The 16422-nt window shown below is 36.7% G+C and overlaps 1 protein-coding gene across 1 annotated transcript; it reads left to right on the top strand.

The window, feature by feature from the left end:
• Positions 1 to 2858: 2858 nt before the first annotated feature.
• On the top strand, positions 2859 to 3797 carry OR7G57 (olfactory receptor family 7 subfamily G member 57). The gene has a single exon (XM_067053908.2). The coding sequence runs from the start codon at positions 2859 to 2861 to the stop codon at positions 3795 to 3797; it is 939 nt and encodes a 312-aa protein (XP_066910009.2).
• Positions 3798 to 16422: the final 12625 nt, after the last annotated feature.

The raw sequence follows: 16422 nt of genomic DNA, 5'->3' as shown, positions 1-16422 counted from the left end.
TGCCGACATGGCAAATGTGTTTGGTCAGTTTCTCCTTTCATTTCTGTTCCTGATTATTGGTACACCATTACACAGAAGAGTTTATTGTCCCCATTGCTGGGCTGTGAGTATGCATGGGCAAAAGAGGAGACAGAGAGAGACTCAACCAGCTACCTGGTACACCCATTTCTCTTCATTAAATTACCATCTATTTTATATAACAACAGCAGAAATAGTATAATAAATAAAAAACATATGACCACCCTTCACTCATTCTAGAATTGACAAATGTTGATATCCTGCTATATCAGCTTCTAATGTTTTTTATAAAGTAACAAAATAATATACATACAGAAGGGCCCTTTTTTGGTGTCCCTCTCAGTTATTGTTCTCCCCTTCATAGAGAAAACACCATATAAAATGTAATGGTAATGCCATTCATAGCTTTATATTGTATGTATATTCATAAACACGTACAGAATGAAATACACTAGCCATATACTTATCAGTTAAGGAATAGAGCAATAAATCATGATGTAACAATATATTGGAATACTCTCTGCTAATTAACATTAATGAAACAGGACTAAATACATCAACATATTAAAAAATAAATTACATAAGAATGTCGATTGTAAATGACATGTACGGTATGGTTTATATAAAGCTTTTGAAATGAAAAACAATGCCATTTTTTCTGGATCAGTAATACCAATTATAGTAAAAGTTGCAGGGAAATAACACATATGAACTTCATGTAGTGGGTTCCCTGAGGAAGGAAAATAATCAAGATTGGGCAAATACATGATATGGGCACTTCACATGTACTTGTGTTATTTACTGCAATAAAAATACCTACAATGAGAAAAGTGAAATGTATGAATTTGATAAATTTGACTGTTGGGTACAAAGCTCTTCCTTGTTATCTCTATATCATTTTTTCACTTGAATAATTTGTAGTAAAAATAAATATATCTATGTAGGATCAGACAATTTTAAGATTTTCTCATACCATAGAGTTTTTGTCATGCAAAATTTTTTCTCTTGTAGGTTTTCATTATTTGTATTGATTCATATATTTGATTCTTTTTATTATTTGTTTCATCTTACTAGCTATATATTTCATCATGTGTCCATTTCAAATGAATATTAATATCATCAATGTTTCTTTCATTCCTTTGCTACATGATAAAGATTCCCATCTGGAGTTTCAGCTCATAAACGCTTGCCTGAAATTTTCAGTTACTGTCTAGGGATGTTCGCTATTTCTATTGTTTTTCCTTAACTTGTCCCACCCCTTTGCTTTCTTCTGAGGCATGAAACATACAAGGAGCTGTTGTTCATGGAAGAAAAATAACTACAATAGGAAATGTCAGTACAAGGGTCCCAAATGCTGAGTGCCTGCTGGATTCTTTTTGTCCATTTAATTCTCATCACAGTAACATCCCCATAAGTTTTTATGACAGTTCTCACTATAGAAATGAGGACATCAGGCTTTTCATACAGGTAAATAATTTCTTCCTTCATAGAGCAAGTCTTGATCTGGAATAAATTCTGACTGAGTCTAAGAAATACACCAAATGCTAAAGACTACCATGGCAACTTATTTTTCCCCATTGAGAGGAAGGAGTACCACTTTACAGAGACAATCTTGTGGAGACACTTGATTATTTATAAGTAACATATATCTCTAATATCTTGCAAGTCCCTATCTTCCAAGGACCAAAAACTTAGACTGTTTTCATAGGAACCTATGCATTTCATTCTTTCTCTCATTTAGCTGTTTTTATTTTAATGATAGGCCACCTATCACCTTATGGGAAGAAATTCTCTTAGGATGAGACAGAGAATTTCATTGATGTATTTTTCCAATTTATCTTGGAATCCATTGCTAACACAGTTAACCAGAATTTCCACAGGAGAGTCTTCTGAACATCGGTTTTATAGGCAACATTTTCTAATCTTTACTCAGGTGTAGAGAGTATACTTGGATGAATTCCATGCACCTGCCACACAATATTCTTGAGTAGAGGTGGACACATCTTGTAGGGAAGTGAAAAGATTTAGGGCTCTGTTCAGGAAGAATATATTACAGTTTTAAAGAGGAAGTATGCCATCTGAGTGATCATTTAGGAATACTAATTCTGTACTATCCAGAGGCATTAACAGAGATTGGTCAAGTGAGTCAATTCAGCAGTTAGATGATCTGATCTCAGACCTAGTGCTTGCTGTGAACTAACCATATACTTCATGTCCATGATGTAGCCTCATCTTACCTAAGTTTCCCTAAGAACAAATGGAGTGATTCTATGATCTAACACATGTGTAGTTTAACAAGCCCTTCAGATGATTTGGAGGCATCCCAAAGTTTGGGGACCATACTCTACAAGACAGATTTGATAATTTCATTCACATCCTTCTGTTTGTTTGAGTGAATAAACATTTCAGAAGGAAATGCCATATCTTTTCTTTGTTTCGGTTTCAGCACTTGATGCAAAGTGGAAAAAAGAGTTAGTGATCAATAAAAACAAGGGCCAATAAAGAGAGTGGAAGAAACAGGAAGAGTGAGAAATGAAGATGGAGGGAGAAATTATCACATGCAAAGATTTGAATATTCTCTTGGCTTCACAATATACATAGAGAAGCTTTCTTTTAGTTTAAGCACTTGTTTCAAACTTTAAAATGTACAAAATTCATCTGAAGAGCTTGTTAAAACAGATTGATGGTCCTCACTCCGGAGTTTATCAGCAGTAAGTCTGGAGCATTATCACCATTATTCATTCCTGAAAAGTTCTTTGTTGATGCTTCTACTGCTTATCCGGGGACCATTCGTTTTATTGTCTTTTCACCCCATCTTTTCCATCAGATTCATCAACAACATGGAACCCACAAATCACACAAATGCTCCAGAGTTCTTTTTACTGGGATTGACAGATGATCCAGAACTGCAGCCCCTGATCTTCTACCTGTTCCTTTCCATGTACTTGGTCACCATCCTGGGAAATCTGATAATCATCTTGGCTGTCATCACTGACTCCCACTTGCACACACCCATGTACTTCTTTCTCTCCAATCTGTCCTTTACTGACATCTGTATAAGCACAACCATAATCCCAAAGATACTGCTGAACACAAAAGAACAGAATAAGAGCATCGCTTATATAGCCTGCCTCACACAGACCTGCTTTGTTTTGGTTTTTGCTGGTTTTGAAAATTGTCTCCTTGCAGCAATGGCCTATGACCGCTACGTGGCCATTTGTCATCCCTTAAGGTACACGGTTATCATGAACCCCCACCTCTGTGGCTTGCTGATTCTACTCTCTCTGTTCCTCAGCATTTTGGATGCCCTGCTCCACAGTCTGATGGTGTTGCAGCTGTCCTTCTGCAAGGACCTGGAAATCCCTCACTTTTTCTGTGAACTTGCTCAGCTCCTCAAGCTCGCCTGTTCTGATACACTCATCAATAACATCCTGACATATTTTATGGCTAGCATATTTGGCAGTATTCCTCTCTCTGGGATCATTTTCTCTTATACCAAAATTGTCTCCTCTATTTTGAGAATGCCATCAGCAGGAGGAAAGCATAAAGCTTTTTCCACCTGTGGGTCTCACCTCTCAGTTGTTTCCTTATTCTATGGGACAGGTTTTGGAGTGTATATTAGTTCTTCAGTTACTGACTCTCACAGGAAGCTGGCAGTGGCTTCAGTGATGTACATTGTGGTTCCTCAAATGGTGAACCCCTTCATCTACAGCCTGAGGAACAGGGACGTAAAGAGAGCCTTGAAGAAACTCACCAGAAGGAAACTTTCTCTTCGATGATTTGCCATCTGCTTTGGACAGGGATTTCTAGAATAAGTCAAAGTGACAGAAATCCTGGGTGAGGAAGAATGCCACATTCTTTTATCTGCAAGTTATTCTTAAATGAGCAGATAACCTAATGCTGAGGCATTTCAACTTTGCCTTTAATCATGACTTTGCTTTTTCAATTCTCTAAACTCAATGTGTTTGCTCAATTTCCTTAGAAACAGAGATTGATGTGGGGCTCTAGTTTTAGTGATTTTTCAATGATTTCATTAGAAGGAAACTTGTAGAGGGTGGATAGAGCAGGGAACAGACTGAATGAAGACTGTGGATATATCTAGAGTTTAGCTTCCACTCGATCCCATGGTAGAGCCATGTCAATTGAGCCCCAGAGTTAGGCTTACAGTGTGGCAAGGGAGCAGACCTTTCATACCCCGATTTAGTAATTAGACAAGTCACTGGCAAACTGTATCCTTTTGAGGCAACATTATCATCCACCATACTCACTTTCATTATCCATAAAATTGGCATAATTAGATTATCTCAGTGGTTTGAGATGATTATGACATAATTAACTTTATCCATGAGAAAGCCTTCAGATCTAAAAATAAAAATAAAATCCATGTTTAATATGACCAAATAATAAAGAGTTATCTTTTATTAAGGTACTTCAGCTATAGGGAATGTATAGGGAGAATACGGATTCATTCAGTTCTCCATGAAGAGTTGTTGTCATAGAACTGGTTTTTGTCAGGGTCACCAGGCAGTGGCAGCAAATTTAGGCATCATATTTGGAAATGATGCCCAGAGATAGAAATTGACCTTTTTCTCACTCGGTAAGATATTTATAGCTTTTTTCTTGGAGTCAACCAGATGACATCTCTGTAGTGAGTTGAATGTTGGCACTCAAAATGATATGTCCACACTCTAATCTTCCTACATTGCATTAACATATGATAAAATAATGACTGTACTGATTTGGAAAAGCATATTTACGGAAGAGGAGTTTATTCTATATCATCTGGGTGGGCCCTAAATTTAATCACATATACACTTTTAAGATACACAGAAGTCAAGAAGATAGGAGGAGGCAGTATAGCCACAGAGACAGAAATTGGATCAATTCAGCTGATGTTTGATCATTCTTGTCTTATAAGACTGTCTTTTTCTTAAGACTGTAATGCATCTCTCTATGATCCCAGTATACGTCTATATAGAATTTATTGAATACATTTGCTTACCTTTAACCTTATTAAAGTTTGAAATTAATGAATAAATTATTCATCTTGTTGTTATTCTCACCATTGTGCTTCTGAGTTTCAATTGTGTTATTTAGTTTATCAGTTATTTTATTTTTAATACTCTTTTTTAAATTATGTATGGTGACATAGAAATAGGAACATTTTGAAGTTCTAAAAAATATTTTAATTGTTTTTCCAGTTTATTGAAGCATAATTCACAGGTAAAACTAAATATTTAAGGTGTGAAATGTGATGACTTGATCTATGTATCTGTTGTGAAATGATTACCAGAATCAAATTAATTAAAGCATCTATCATCTCTTATGATTACCATTTATTTTGGCACACTTAAGATTTTGGTACACTTTAAGAATAATTAAGATATACTCTCCACAAATTTCAAATAGGCAGTAGAGAATAAAGTATAGTCATCATGCTGTCCATTAGATTCTCAGATCTTATTCATCTCAAAGCTGGAAGTTTGTACTCTTTGACCAACATCTCCCCATTTCCCTGACCCTCAGCACCTGGCAACCACCATCATACTCTGTTTCTATGAGTTTGACTTTTTTTTAAAAGATACCAAATATAAATGATATCATATAGTATTTGGTTCTCTGTTGAGTTTATTTCACGTGGCATAATGTCCTCTAAGTTTATCGATGTCACAAATGGCAGAATTTGCCTTTTTATGGCTGAATACTATTCCATTGTATGTGTATATATGTATATATATACATCCTCTTTATTCCTTCATCAGTTGATGGACTCTTAAGTTATTTCAATGTTTTGACTATTGTAAATAATGCTTCAGTAAACATGGGAGTACACATATCTCTTGGAGATAGTTATTTCATCTCCTTCAAATATATCCTCAGAAGTGGGATTGATGGATCGTATGGTACTTCTATTTTATATATTTGAAAAACTTTACATTGTTTTCCAAAATGGCTGTACGAATTGACATTCCCACCAACAGTGTGCCAGGCTTCCCTTTTCTTCACATCCTCATCAACAATTGTTATCTCTTGTCTTTTTGATGAGAGTCATTCTAATCAGTGTGAGGTGATATCCCATTGTGGTTTTGATTTGAATTTCCCAATAGTCAATGATGTTGAGCATCTTTTCATGTACCTGTTGGCCATTTGTATATCTCCTTTGGAAAAATGACTATTCAGTTTCTCTGCCCATTTTTTAATGGGGTTGTTTATTTTTTTGTTATTGAGTTGCATGAGTTCTTTATATATTTTGGATATTAACTTCTTATCAGATATATGGCTGCAATTATTCCATTCTACAGATAGGTTTTTCATTTTGTTGATGGTTTCTTTTGCTGTGCAGAAACTTTTTAGTTTGATGTAGACCTACTTATTAATTTTTTCCATTGTTGCTTGTGCTTTTGGTGTCATAATTGTTGCTAAGATTCATGTCAAGGAGCTTTTTACTTACTTTCTTCTAGGAGTTTTGTGGCTTCAGGTCTTATGTTTAAATCGTTTATCTATTTTGACTTAATTTTTTGAATAGTGTGTGAAAGGGGTCCAATTTCATTCTTCTGTACATGATTTTGCCATTTTTCCAACACCGTTTATTGAAGAGACTATCCTTTTTGAAAATCCTCGGCTCCCTTGTCAATAAGTTGACTGTTTATTTGAGGACTTATTTCTGGTATCTTCATTCTGTTCCACTTGTCTATTGTCTGATTTTATGCCCGTATTCTGCAGTTTTGATTATTATAGCTTTGTAGTGTAGTTTGAAATCAGGAGTGTAATGTCTCCATCAGAGGTTTCCAGAAGTCATTTCAGGATTTCAGAGAATCCAAATTAAATCACAGATATAGGCTGATTAGAGTCCAACCTTTGAGCAAGAATTGAGAACATATGCCGTCAAGCCCCTTCCATGGAGAAAGTGGGAGCTTCACGTTTTTGTCTCCTCCTTCTACTCTGAATCCAGAGGAATAGCCATGGCAAGTGCTACCCATTTAAAACCTGGCTCTTTGTTTTCTGTAGTACTAGGGGACTCACAAATGCCAAGCCCTGCTGGCTCTCAGAGCTAGATTATTTGGGTGCCAGTCCCTCAGCTTTGCCACAAAAGCTGGGGCCCTAAGTTTGTATTCCAAACTCTTCACTCCTCAGGGATAATCTGAAAGCTGTGGATTCTCTCCTGGTTGTAAGGCACTGTACCAGGGATGGGGTTTATGGGGTGAGCATATCTTAGCTTTTCCTACCTATTTCAATGTGGGTATACTCTCAGGCTCCAGGTATGTAGGAGTCATTCAACCAGTTTCTTAACTTTTTTTTTTTAAGAGAGTAGATCTTTTTTTTTTTTTAAGATTTTAGTTTTTTCCTTTTTCTCCCCGAAGCCCCGCAGTACATAGTTGTATATTCTTCGTTGTGGGTCCTTCTAGTTGTGGCATGTGGGACGCTGCCTCAGCGTGGTTTGATGAGCAGTGCCACATCCGTGCCCAGGATTCGAACCAAGAAACACTGGGCCGCCTGAGCGGAGTGCGCGAACTTAACCACTCAGCAACAGGGCCAGCCCCAGTTTCTTAACTTTATCAAAGGGAATTGATCTGTGTGTACCTGCATGGTCAGTGTGTTTCTGGGAGGAGGGAAGTCAGGAACCCCCTATGCTGCTATATTGCTGACATCAGTGAGAATTCATTAATTAAGTTTAAACTTTTAACGAGTTCAACATTAGGTCAAATTTATTTAATGTACAGTATTGGGAGATAAAAAGGAGTGTTAAAAAGATCCAGGAGAATTCTATGAAAGTGACTGTTTTATAGGGCAAAATGATCAAATACTGGAAATCAAATACTGGCTGCATCAATCTAATATATCTCTCTGTGGTCACATTGCCTCATTCTTTTCTCTGTGTCTCCTCAACTGCTATCTATTTTAAGGATAAATGTGATTATATTTAGAGCCACCCAACTAATCCAGGATAAGTGTATCCTCTGCAAAGACGTTTTCCCAAGAAAGTAACATTTATCCTTTTATCATATAAGTTAGTAATCACAAATTAGAGGTTTTAAGATGTGGAGGTGGCCTCATATTCTACATACAATATGGCCTGATGTTGTCATGAGAGCTATCATTTAACACACTACAGATGTCCTCTTGGTTGACTCCATCAAAAGGGCTATTAGCATCTGACCCAGGGAAGGACAGTTTTCTTTTTTTGGCCATCATGTTCAAGTATGACCCCTATATTTTCTACCACCACCTTGTGAACCTGAGGGGATCCAGCTCTAGGTCTAGCTAGCAAATAGAGGAAAGAATGACCTCTACTCTCCTGTTCTGGTACATTCTCTACCTCTGGAGTCCTTGTAATGACAGATAACTCTCTTTATTGTTTGACTATAACAGAAAGGGTTTTTTTTTTCTTATTAAAACTGAAGGCTTCCCACCTATGAAGTTCAGATATCTCACAATCATCTCAAACCAGTGATATGATATAATTATGCCAGTTTTATAGACAATGAAACTGAGTACAGTGGATGCCAATATTGCCTCAAAGGCATATGGTTAACCAGTGACTTGTCTCCGTAATTACTAAATTGGAGTGTGAAAAGTAAGCTCCATGCCTCAGTGTAGGCCAAACTTTGGGTTTCAATTGACATGTTCCTGTCATGGGAACAGGTGGAAGCCAGCTGTAGATATGACCACAGCCATGCTTCCCTCTTCCATCCTTTCCCTGCACTATCCATCTTCTACACCCTTGCTTCTTCTGAGAGTCATCCACAAAACATTACTAAAACTTTAACCAGTACTTCAGGTTCTGCTTATATGACAACTGAAGAAAGAGATGGCATTAAGAATTATAATCATCTGTCAAACACAAAACTACACAAAGGAAAAGCTAGGTTTCAATGTCAAGTTAATAAGGGTTTGGCCCTTGTGTTATGCAGTAATTTTAGAAAAATTTGGTAACAAAAGAACCAGGCTCAAAAAGAGATAAAGTTTCCTGTCTGCCAAAGAAAGAATTGAAACATAAAATGGTGGGTGGGCTGATTTCTATCCATAAGTAAATTGATACTTACTCTTTCAGATAAGGAAGATTCAAGAATGGATACAGAAGTCAAAATATAATGATACATAATGTTATAAACCAATGTTACATCCGTAAAAAATTTTAAAACAAAAAAGACTGAAACTGGACCCCCAACTTACACAACTCACAAAAGTCAACTCAGAATGGATTAAAGACATAAACGTAAAATCTGAAACTAAAACTCCTAGAAGAAACTGTGGGGATTAAGCTCTTAGTCATTGGTTTTGGCAATGATTTTTTTGGATTTGAAACTTAAAGCAAAGGCAATAAAGCAAAATTAAGCATGTGGGACTCTAAACTAATAAGCTTTTGCATAGGAAAAAGAAATCATCGATCATCTCTCCACTTCTTTAATAAAGTTAACAAGCACCTTGAGTACTGTGATGGTGCTGAAACAGATGTCAGTGAAGGTCAGGCGGGAGAGGAAGAAGTCCATGTGTGTGTGGAGGTGGGAGTCAGAGCTGATGACCAGGATTATGAGGAAGTTCCTGAGCACCGTGACCAGGTATATGGTTAGGAAAAGTCCAAAGAGAAGGGGCTGCAGTTCTGGATCCTCAGAGAAACACAGGAGGAGGAATTGTGCTACACCTGTTTGGTTTACTGATTCCACGTTGTTGATGAGTCTGATGGAAAAAATACAGGTGCTAAGACGCATAACAGATATACAAGGATCACTTATTTTAGAAAACCCTGACATAAACATTGTGAAGTAAAGTGAATATTACTCATTTTTCCCTTTCCATTCTGCCTCTCTCTTAGTCTCTCTCCCTTCTTCAAGCAATTTATTTCTATCCTTTCTCCTGGACTACCCAATTACTCAAATATTGTTAATTTTCTTCCCACATTGTGTCAAATAATGGGAACAAAATAGGAAACAACACATGGATTTTCCTTGAGAATTCTCCAAATTTTCAAATTAACAAGCAGGAAAATCAAAACCAAGCATATGAAATCTGGGTTTTAGAGCAGAGTTTCTCAAACTGTACTTGCATCCTAATCAACTGGTGGGTTTCTTAAAACTCATACTGCTGCGCCCCACACTCAGAATATGAGATTCAGGAGATTGGACATGAGGCTGAAAATTTGCCTTTCTAACACATTTCCAAATGTTGCTGCTGGTTTGGTTTTAACTGAGAACCATTGGTCTTGAGTAGAGATCACTGTGGGCATGGAAAATCACTTCCCCCACAGGTTGGAGCTGAACCAGTATAGTTAACGAAGAAACTGATGGCCTGACTCATCGTGCTCTGCAGAGTGAGCTGGCTGGTTCTACTCAAGCCTGTGACTCAATTAAACCTCTTCATTTTCAATGGGTTATCAAAATCTGTCCTTTTAATTCTCTATTTCCATTTCAGTGTTTCATTGTTGAGTTCTTATCACAAAACCTTTGCTATAATTGTTGTAATTAACAACGGGATTAACAGACATCATAAAAATAAATATAATAATTATTATTAACTGCTCTCACTCCCGCTGCCACTAATAGGGCTCTACTGACAGGCATAGTTGTCAGCATTTTTCTCATACTAAACTAATTTTCTTCTTTCTAGTGACCTATGAGTCAAGTATGCCAACCATGCTCTTATTTACCTACGACCTTGTGTGAAAATAGGGGTTTAGTGAAGTTATGGATACAAAATACTTGACACTCTAGTAAGAGGTGGTGAGGTGACTTGAATTCAAGCTTGCAGCGTTTCAAGCTGAACTCATCACCACGTGACGCAAACTCTGAGTAGTACAGACTTAGGTATCCTGAAAACTCGATTGGATTCCAACACTTGCCTTTTGAAAACTTCCGCCTGAAGAAAGCCACAAATGCTTTCTCTGATTGTGAAGGTCTTCTAATTTCTGATCACATAAGTAATATCTATCAGGTGACAGCATCAAAAGAGGATCCATGTCAGAACCTGAGATCAAAGATTAGTACTTCATGATAAGATGATACTTAATTCTTCCACTTAAAAATTTATTTTCTGTATGTCTATCTTTTTTTGTTCTTCATTTACTCCTTTACTGCATTATATATTTTCTAGTTGACTTTTTGTGTTAACATTTTAGATTTCTTTCTCATTGCCTTTTATCGATATACCCAGATGATTATCTTTGTGATTACCATGAGCATTGAATTTAATGATCTAGTTAGAATTTATACCACTTTTATTTCAATAGCACACAAAGCTTCTTCTCTTAGGTGAATTTGTTCTTTTTCGTTTATGTTGTTACTGTCAGAAATAAAATCTTTATGTATTGTTGCCAATAGCATAGATTTAAAAAAAAATTATTTTTCTTTTTAAATCCAGTGTGAAATAAAAAGCAAGGTTATAAACCAAAAAGAAATCACTGGCTCTTTTATCTGCCTTAGCATTTATCTTTATCTTTACCAGACATCTTTATTTTTTCCTACAGCATTGCATTACTGTCTAGTGTCTCTTTCGACCTGAGGAATCTCTTAGATGTTTTCACAGAGCAGGATTAGCGTTAATGAACTCTTTCAGCTTTATCTGAGAATGTTTTATTCCTCCCTCATTTTTGGACAGAAAACTTGTCAGATATAAAATTCTTGGTTGATGATTCTTTTTCATTCAGCACTTTAAATATGTCATCCCACTCTACTCTGGCCTCCATGTTTGTGATGAGAAATTGGTTGCTAGCCTTATTGACAATCTCTTGTACACGATGAGCTCCTTTCAAGAGTCTCTCTCTCCCTTTGGCTTTGTCAGTTTGGTGATAATGTGTCTTAGTGTTAGTAACTTTGAGTTATCCTCCTAAGAATTCATTGAGCTTCTTAGTTTTGTAGGTTCACGTCTTTCACCATATTTGGAAAGTTTTTTGACCATTTTTCTTTCAAATACCCTCTCCATCTCTTTCTCTTCTCTTCTCTGCCTGGGGCTACTATAATGCATTTTTTCACTTGATGGTGTCACATCAGTCCCTTAGGGTCTACTCACTTCTATTCATTTTTCTCTGCTCCTTAAACTCAATAATATAATGTCATAGTGTTGTATATGAGAATGTACCCCAGAGTTTACCTTCTTTTCAAAAACATAGTTAAAGGTGGTATTTTCCCAAAATATATTTGCAACAATTGTAATTCTTTTTGTATGTGGTCATTAAAATTTATATTCTTTAGCTTTGTTCAGCTAGTGATTGGATAGATTTCCTTGAATGGCAGGAGTGATACAAACAAACAAACATTGAAATAACATGCCTATCTCAGTCTTCACAGACTGAATCTGTGCTGCAGCACTCTTTCAACACATACCCAGGTTGGCACTGAGCCTAGAGATGAAGATGAAAGTTGAGAATTTTATGTGGTCTTTTCTGAGTATATGTTTTTGCATGGACATGCACATGGCTTCTAAATTTTCCCATTTACTTGCCTGCTTTTAAATGTCCTGATTTCCTAAAGAAAATTACTCTGTTTTTGCTCTGGGTCTTTGCTGGCTTTTTTCTGTTCTGATCTTAATCCTTTGTCATAGGTGTATGTGAGCTGTTGGTTTGGTTTGCAGTGTTTTTGGACGATGGCCATGGCTTTTCCAGCCTGACTTCTGCGTTAGGAAAAACAGAGATAAATGCCTTGTTTCAGGCCTTCAGGTAGCTCCCCGGCAAGTCAGATCAGACACATAGAATGATTTCAGCAAAGGTCTACTGTGCTTCCTCTGAATCAATGGACAAGAGTCTCATATGGAAAACACAGGCTATGACCATGTGAAGACTAAGACTACTGCCATGCCTGGAAAGGAGTGGGATGAAGGCTAGTAAAAATGCCAGAAACTTTTTCTATCACCTTGAAGTTCCTTTTGTTCTTTATTCAGCACTCACTTCACTGCTGTATTTTGACTGTTTTCAGGAGTTCTGATAAAGTCAGTTCTGACAGTTTCTGCCTGTTTTTTTACTGGTTTTTTTGAGAGGACAAGAGCTTGAAGCTGCCTAGTCTGCCATTCTGCCAGCAAAAGGCCATGGATTCTTCCAAGCACAGTCCATTTTGATTAGATGACTATATTAGAAACGGCTTAAAATAATATGTAGAAACAGAATACAATGAGCCAAACATAGATTTACTCCTCAGAATATGCTTTGTAGGGTATATCTGCAATATTATCATTGGATTTTATGAGTAAGATATGTATCTATAATAAACTATATTTTTGAGCCAAAATGTCCTTTCAGTCTTTCTTAGATTGTTGTTATAAAGGCTGCCTTTGACTATACCTTAGGGAAAAAGACTAGAAGCCAGTTGCAGAAGGAAATTTTGTCCACCTATGAAAGGCACTTGAAATGCATGGGAACAGAAATAGGTGGATGGAAGAGAATTGCGCACACTTTTGGCATCTGAGGCTGAGGTAATCAGCAAGTTTTACGTTATTCATTCTCTGAATTTTTTTCTTAATTTTTATTTTTTTCGGATGTACATCATATTTCAAATTCTGGATACATTACATCATGTTCACCACCCGAACACTAATTATAGTGCATCCCCTCACATGTGACCCTAATCACCCCTTTTGCCCTCCCCCCTCCGCCCTTCCCCAATGGTAACCACCAGTCCAATCTCCAAAGCTATGTGTTTTTTTTTGGTCGTTTTTATCTTCTACTTATGAGTGAGATCATACGGTATTTGACTTTCTCCTTCTGACTTATTTCACTCAGCATAATATCCTCAATGTCCATTCATGTTGTCACAAATGGCTGGATTTTGTCATTTCTTATGGCTGAGTAGTAGTCCATCATGTATAAATACCACATCTTCTTTATCCATTTGTCCCTTGATGGGCACCTAGGTTGCTTCCAAGTCTTGGCTATTGTGTATAATGCCGCAATGAACATAGGAGTGCAAGTATCTTTATGCCTTTGTGTTTTCAAGTTCTTTGGATAAATACCCAGCAGTGGAATAGCTGGATCCTATGGTAGATCTATCCTTAATTTTCTGAGGATACTCCAAACTGCTTTCCATAGTGGCTGCACCAGTTTGCACTGCCACCAGCAGTGAACAAGGGTTCCCTTCTCTCCACACCCTCTCCAACATTTGTTGTTTCCTGTCTTGCTAATTATAGCCATTCTGACCGGAGTGAGGTGATACCTCATTGTAGTTTTGATTTGCATTTCCCTGATAGCTAATGATTTTGAGCATCTTTTCATATGCCTGTTGGCCATCTGTATATCTTCTTTGGAGAAATCTCTGTTCAGATCTTTTGCCCATTTTCTAATTGGATTGTTGGTGTTTTTGTTGTTGAGCTGTATGAGTTCTTTGTATATTTTGGACAATAACCCCTTATCTGATATGTGATTTGCAAATATCTTCTCCCAATTCTTAGATTGTCTTTTCGTTTTGTTGATGGTTTCCTTTGCTGTGCAGAAGATTTTTAGTTTGACGTAGTCCCATTTGTTCATTTTTTCCTTTGTTTCCCTTGCCTAGTCAGACATGGGACTTGAAAATATGCTGCTCAGACCAATGTCATAGAGTGTACTGCCTGTGTTTTCTTCTAGAAGTCTCATGGTTTCGGGTCTTACATTCAAGTCTTTAATCCATTTTGAGTTTCGCTTCTTCTTTTCTGATGTGGATCCCTTTTATTTCTTTTTCTTGCCTGATTGCTGTGGCTAGGACTTCCAATACTATGTTAAATAAGAGTGGTGACAGTGGGCATCCTTGTCTGGTTCCTGTTCTTAGAGGGATAGCTTTCAGTTTTTCTCCATTGAGAACCATATTTGCTGTGGGTTTGTCATATATGGCCTTTATTATGTTGAGGTATTTTCCTTCTATACCCATTTTATTTACAGTTCTTATCATAAATGGATGCTGTATCTTGTCAAATGCTTTCTCTGCATCTATTGAGATGATCATGTGATTTTTATTCTTCATTTTGTTAATGTGCTGTATCACGTTGATAGACTTGCAGATGTTGAACTATCCCTGCATCCCCGGAATGAAACCCACTTGATCATGATGTATGATCTTTATAATGTATTGTTGTATTTGATTTGCTAGAATTTTGTTGAGGATTTTTGCATCCATGTTCATCAGTGATATTGGCCTGTAATTTTCTTTTTTTGTGTTGTCCTTGTCTGGTTTTGGTATCAGGATAATGTTTGAAGGAGTTAGGGAGCCTCCCCTCCTCTTCAATTTTTTGGAAGAGTTTGAGAAGGATAGGTCTTAAGTCTTCTTTGAATGTTTGGTAGAATTCACCAGGGAAGCCATCTGGTCCTGGGCTTTTATTTTTTGGGAAGTTTTTAATTGCTGTTTCCATCTCCTTACTGGTGATCGGTCTATTCAAATTTTCTACATCTTCTTGGTCCAGTTTTGGAAGGTTGTATGTTTCTAAGAATTTATCCATTTCCTCTAGATTATCCACTTTGTTGGCGTATAGATTTTCATAGTATTCTCTTATTATCTTTTGTATTTCTGAGGTGTCCATTGCAATCTCTCATCTTTCATTTATGATTTTATTTATTTGAGCCCTCTCTCTTTTTTTCTTGGTGAGTCTAGCTAAGGGTTTGTCAATTTTGTTTATCTTTTCAAAGAACTAGCTCTTGGTTTCATTAATTTTTTCTACTGTTTTTTTTAGTCTCTATTTCATTTATTTCTGCTCTGATTTTTATTATTTCCTTCCTTCTGCTGATTTTGGGCTTTTTTTGTTCTTCTTTTTCCAGTACCTTTAGGTGCACTTTTAGATTGTCTATTTGGGATTTTTCTTGTTTGTTGAGGCAGGCCTGAATTGCTATAAACTTCCCTCGTAGAACCACTTTTGCTGTATCCCACAGATTTTGGCATGTCGTGTTTTCATTTTCATCTGTCTCCAGGAATTTTTTTATTTCTTCTTTGATTTCTTCATTGACCCAATCATTGTTCAGTAGCATTTTGTTCAATCTCCATATTTTTGTGGCTTTTCTCATTTTCTTTCTGTGGTTGATTTCCATTTTCCTACCTTTGTGGTCAGAAAAGATGCATGCTATTATTTCGATCTTCTTAAATTTATTGAGACTTGTTTTGTGGCCTAATATGTGATCAGTCCCGGAGAATGTTCCATGGGCATTTGAAAAGAATGTGTATTCTGTGGTTTTTGGATGGAATGTTCTGTATATATCTACTAAGTCCATCTGGCCTAATGTGTCCTTTAAGGGGAGTGTTTCCTTATTGATCTTCTGTTTGGATGATCTATCCATTGTTGTAAGTGGAGTGTTAAAGTCCCCTACTATTATTGTGTTACTGTCTATTTCTCCTCTTATGTCTGTTAATAATTGCTTTATCTATTTAGGTGCTCCTATGTTGGGTGCGTAGATATTTACAAGTGTTATATTTTCTTGCTGGATTGTTCCCTTTATCATTATGTAGTGCCCGTCTTTGTCTCTTA

Source organism: Equus caballus, chromosome 7 (assembly GCF_041296265.1).
Source record: "Equus caballus isolate H_3958 breed thoroughbred chromosome 7, TB-T2T, whole genome shotgun sequence".
Classification (NCBI taxonomy): domain Eukaryota; kingdom Metazoa; phylum Chordata; class Mammalia; order Perissodactyla; family Equidae; genus Equus; species Equus caballus.
This window is presented reverse-complemented; position numbering and strand designations above follow the sequence as displayed.

What these genes read in the sequence shown, in the direction of transcription:
- OR7G57 (XM_067053908.2), top strand. Translation starts at nt 2,859, where the DNA reads ATGGAACCCACAAATCACACAAATGCTCCAGAGTTCTTTTTACTGGGA.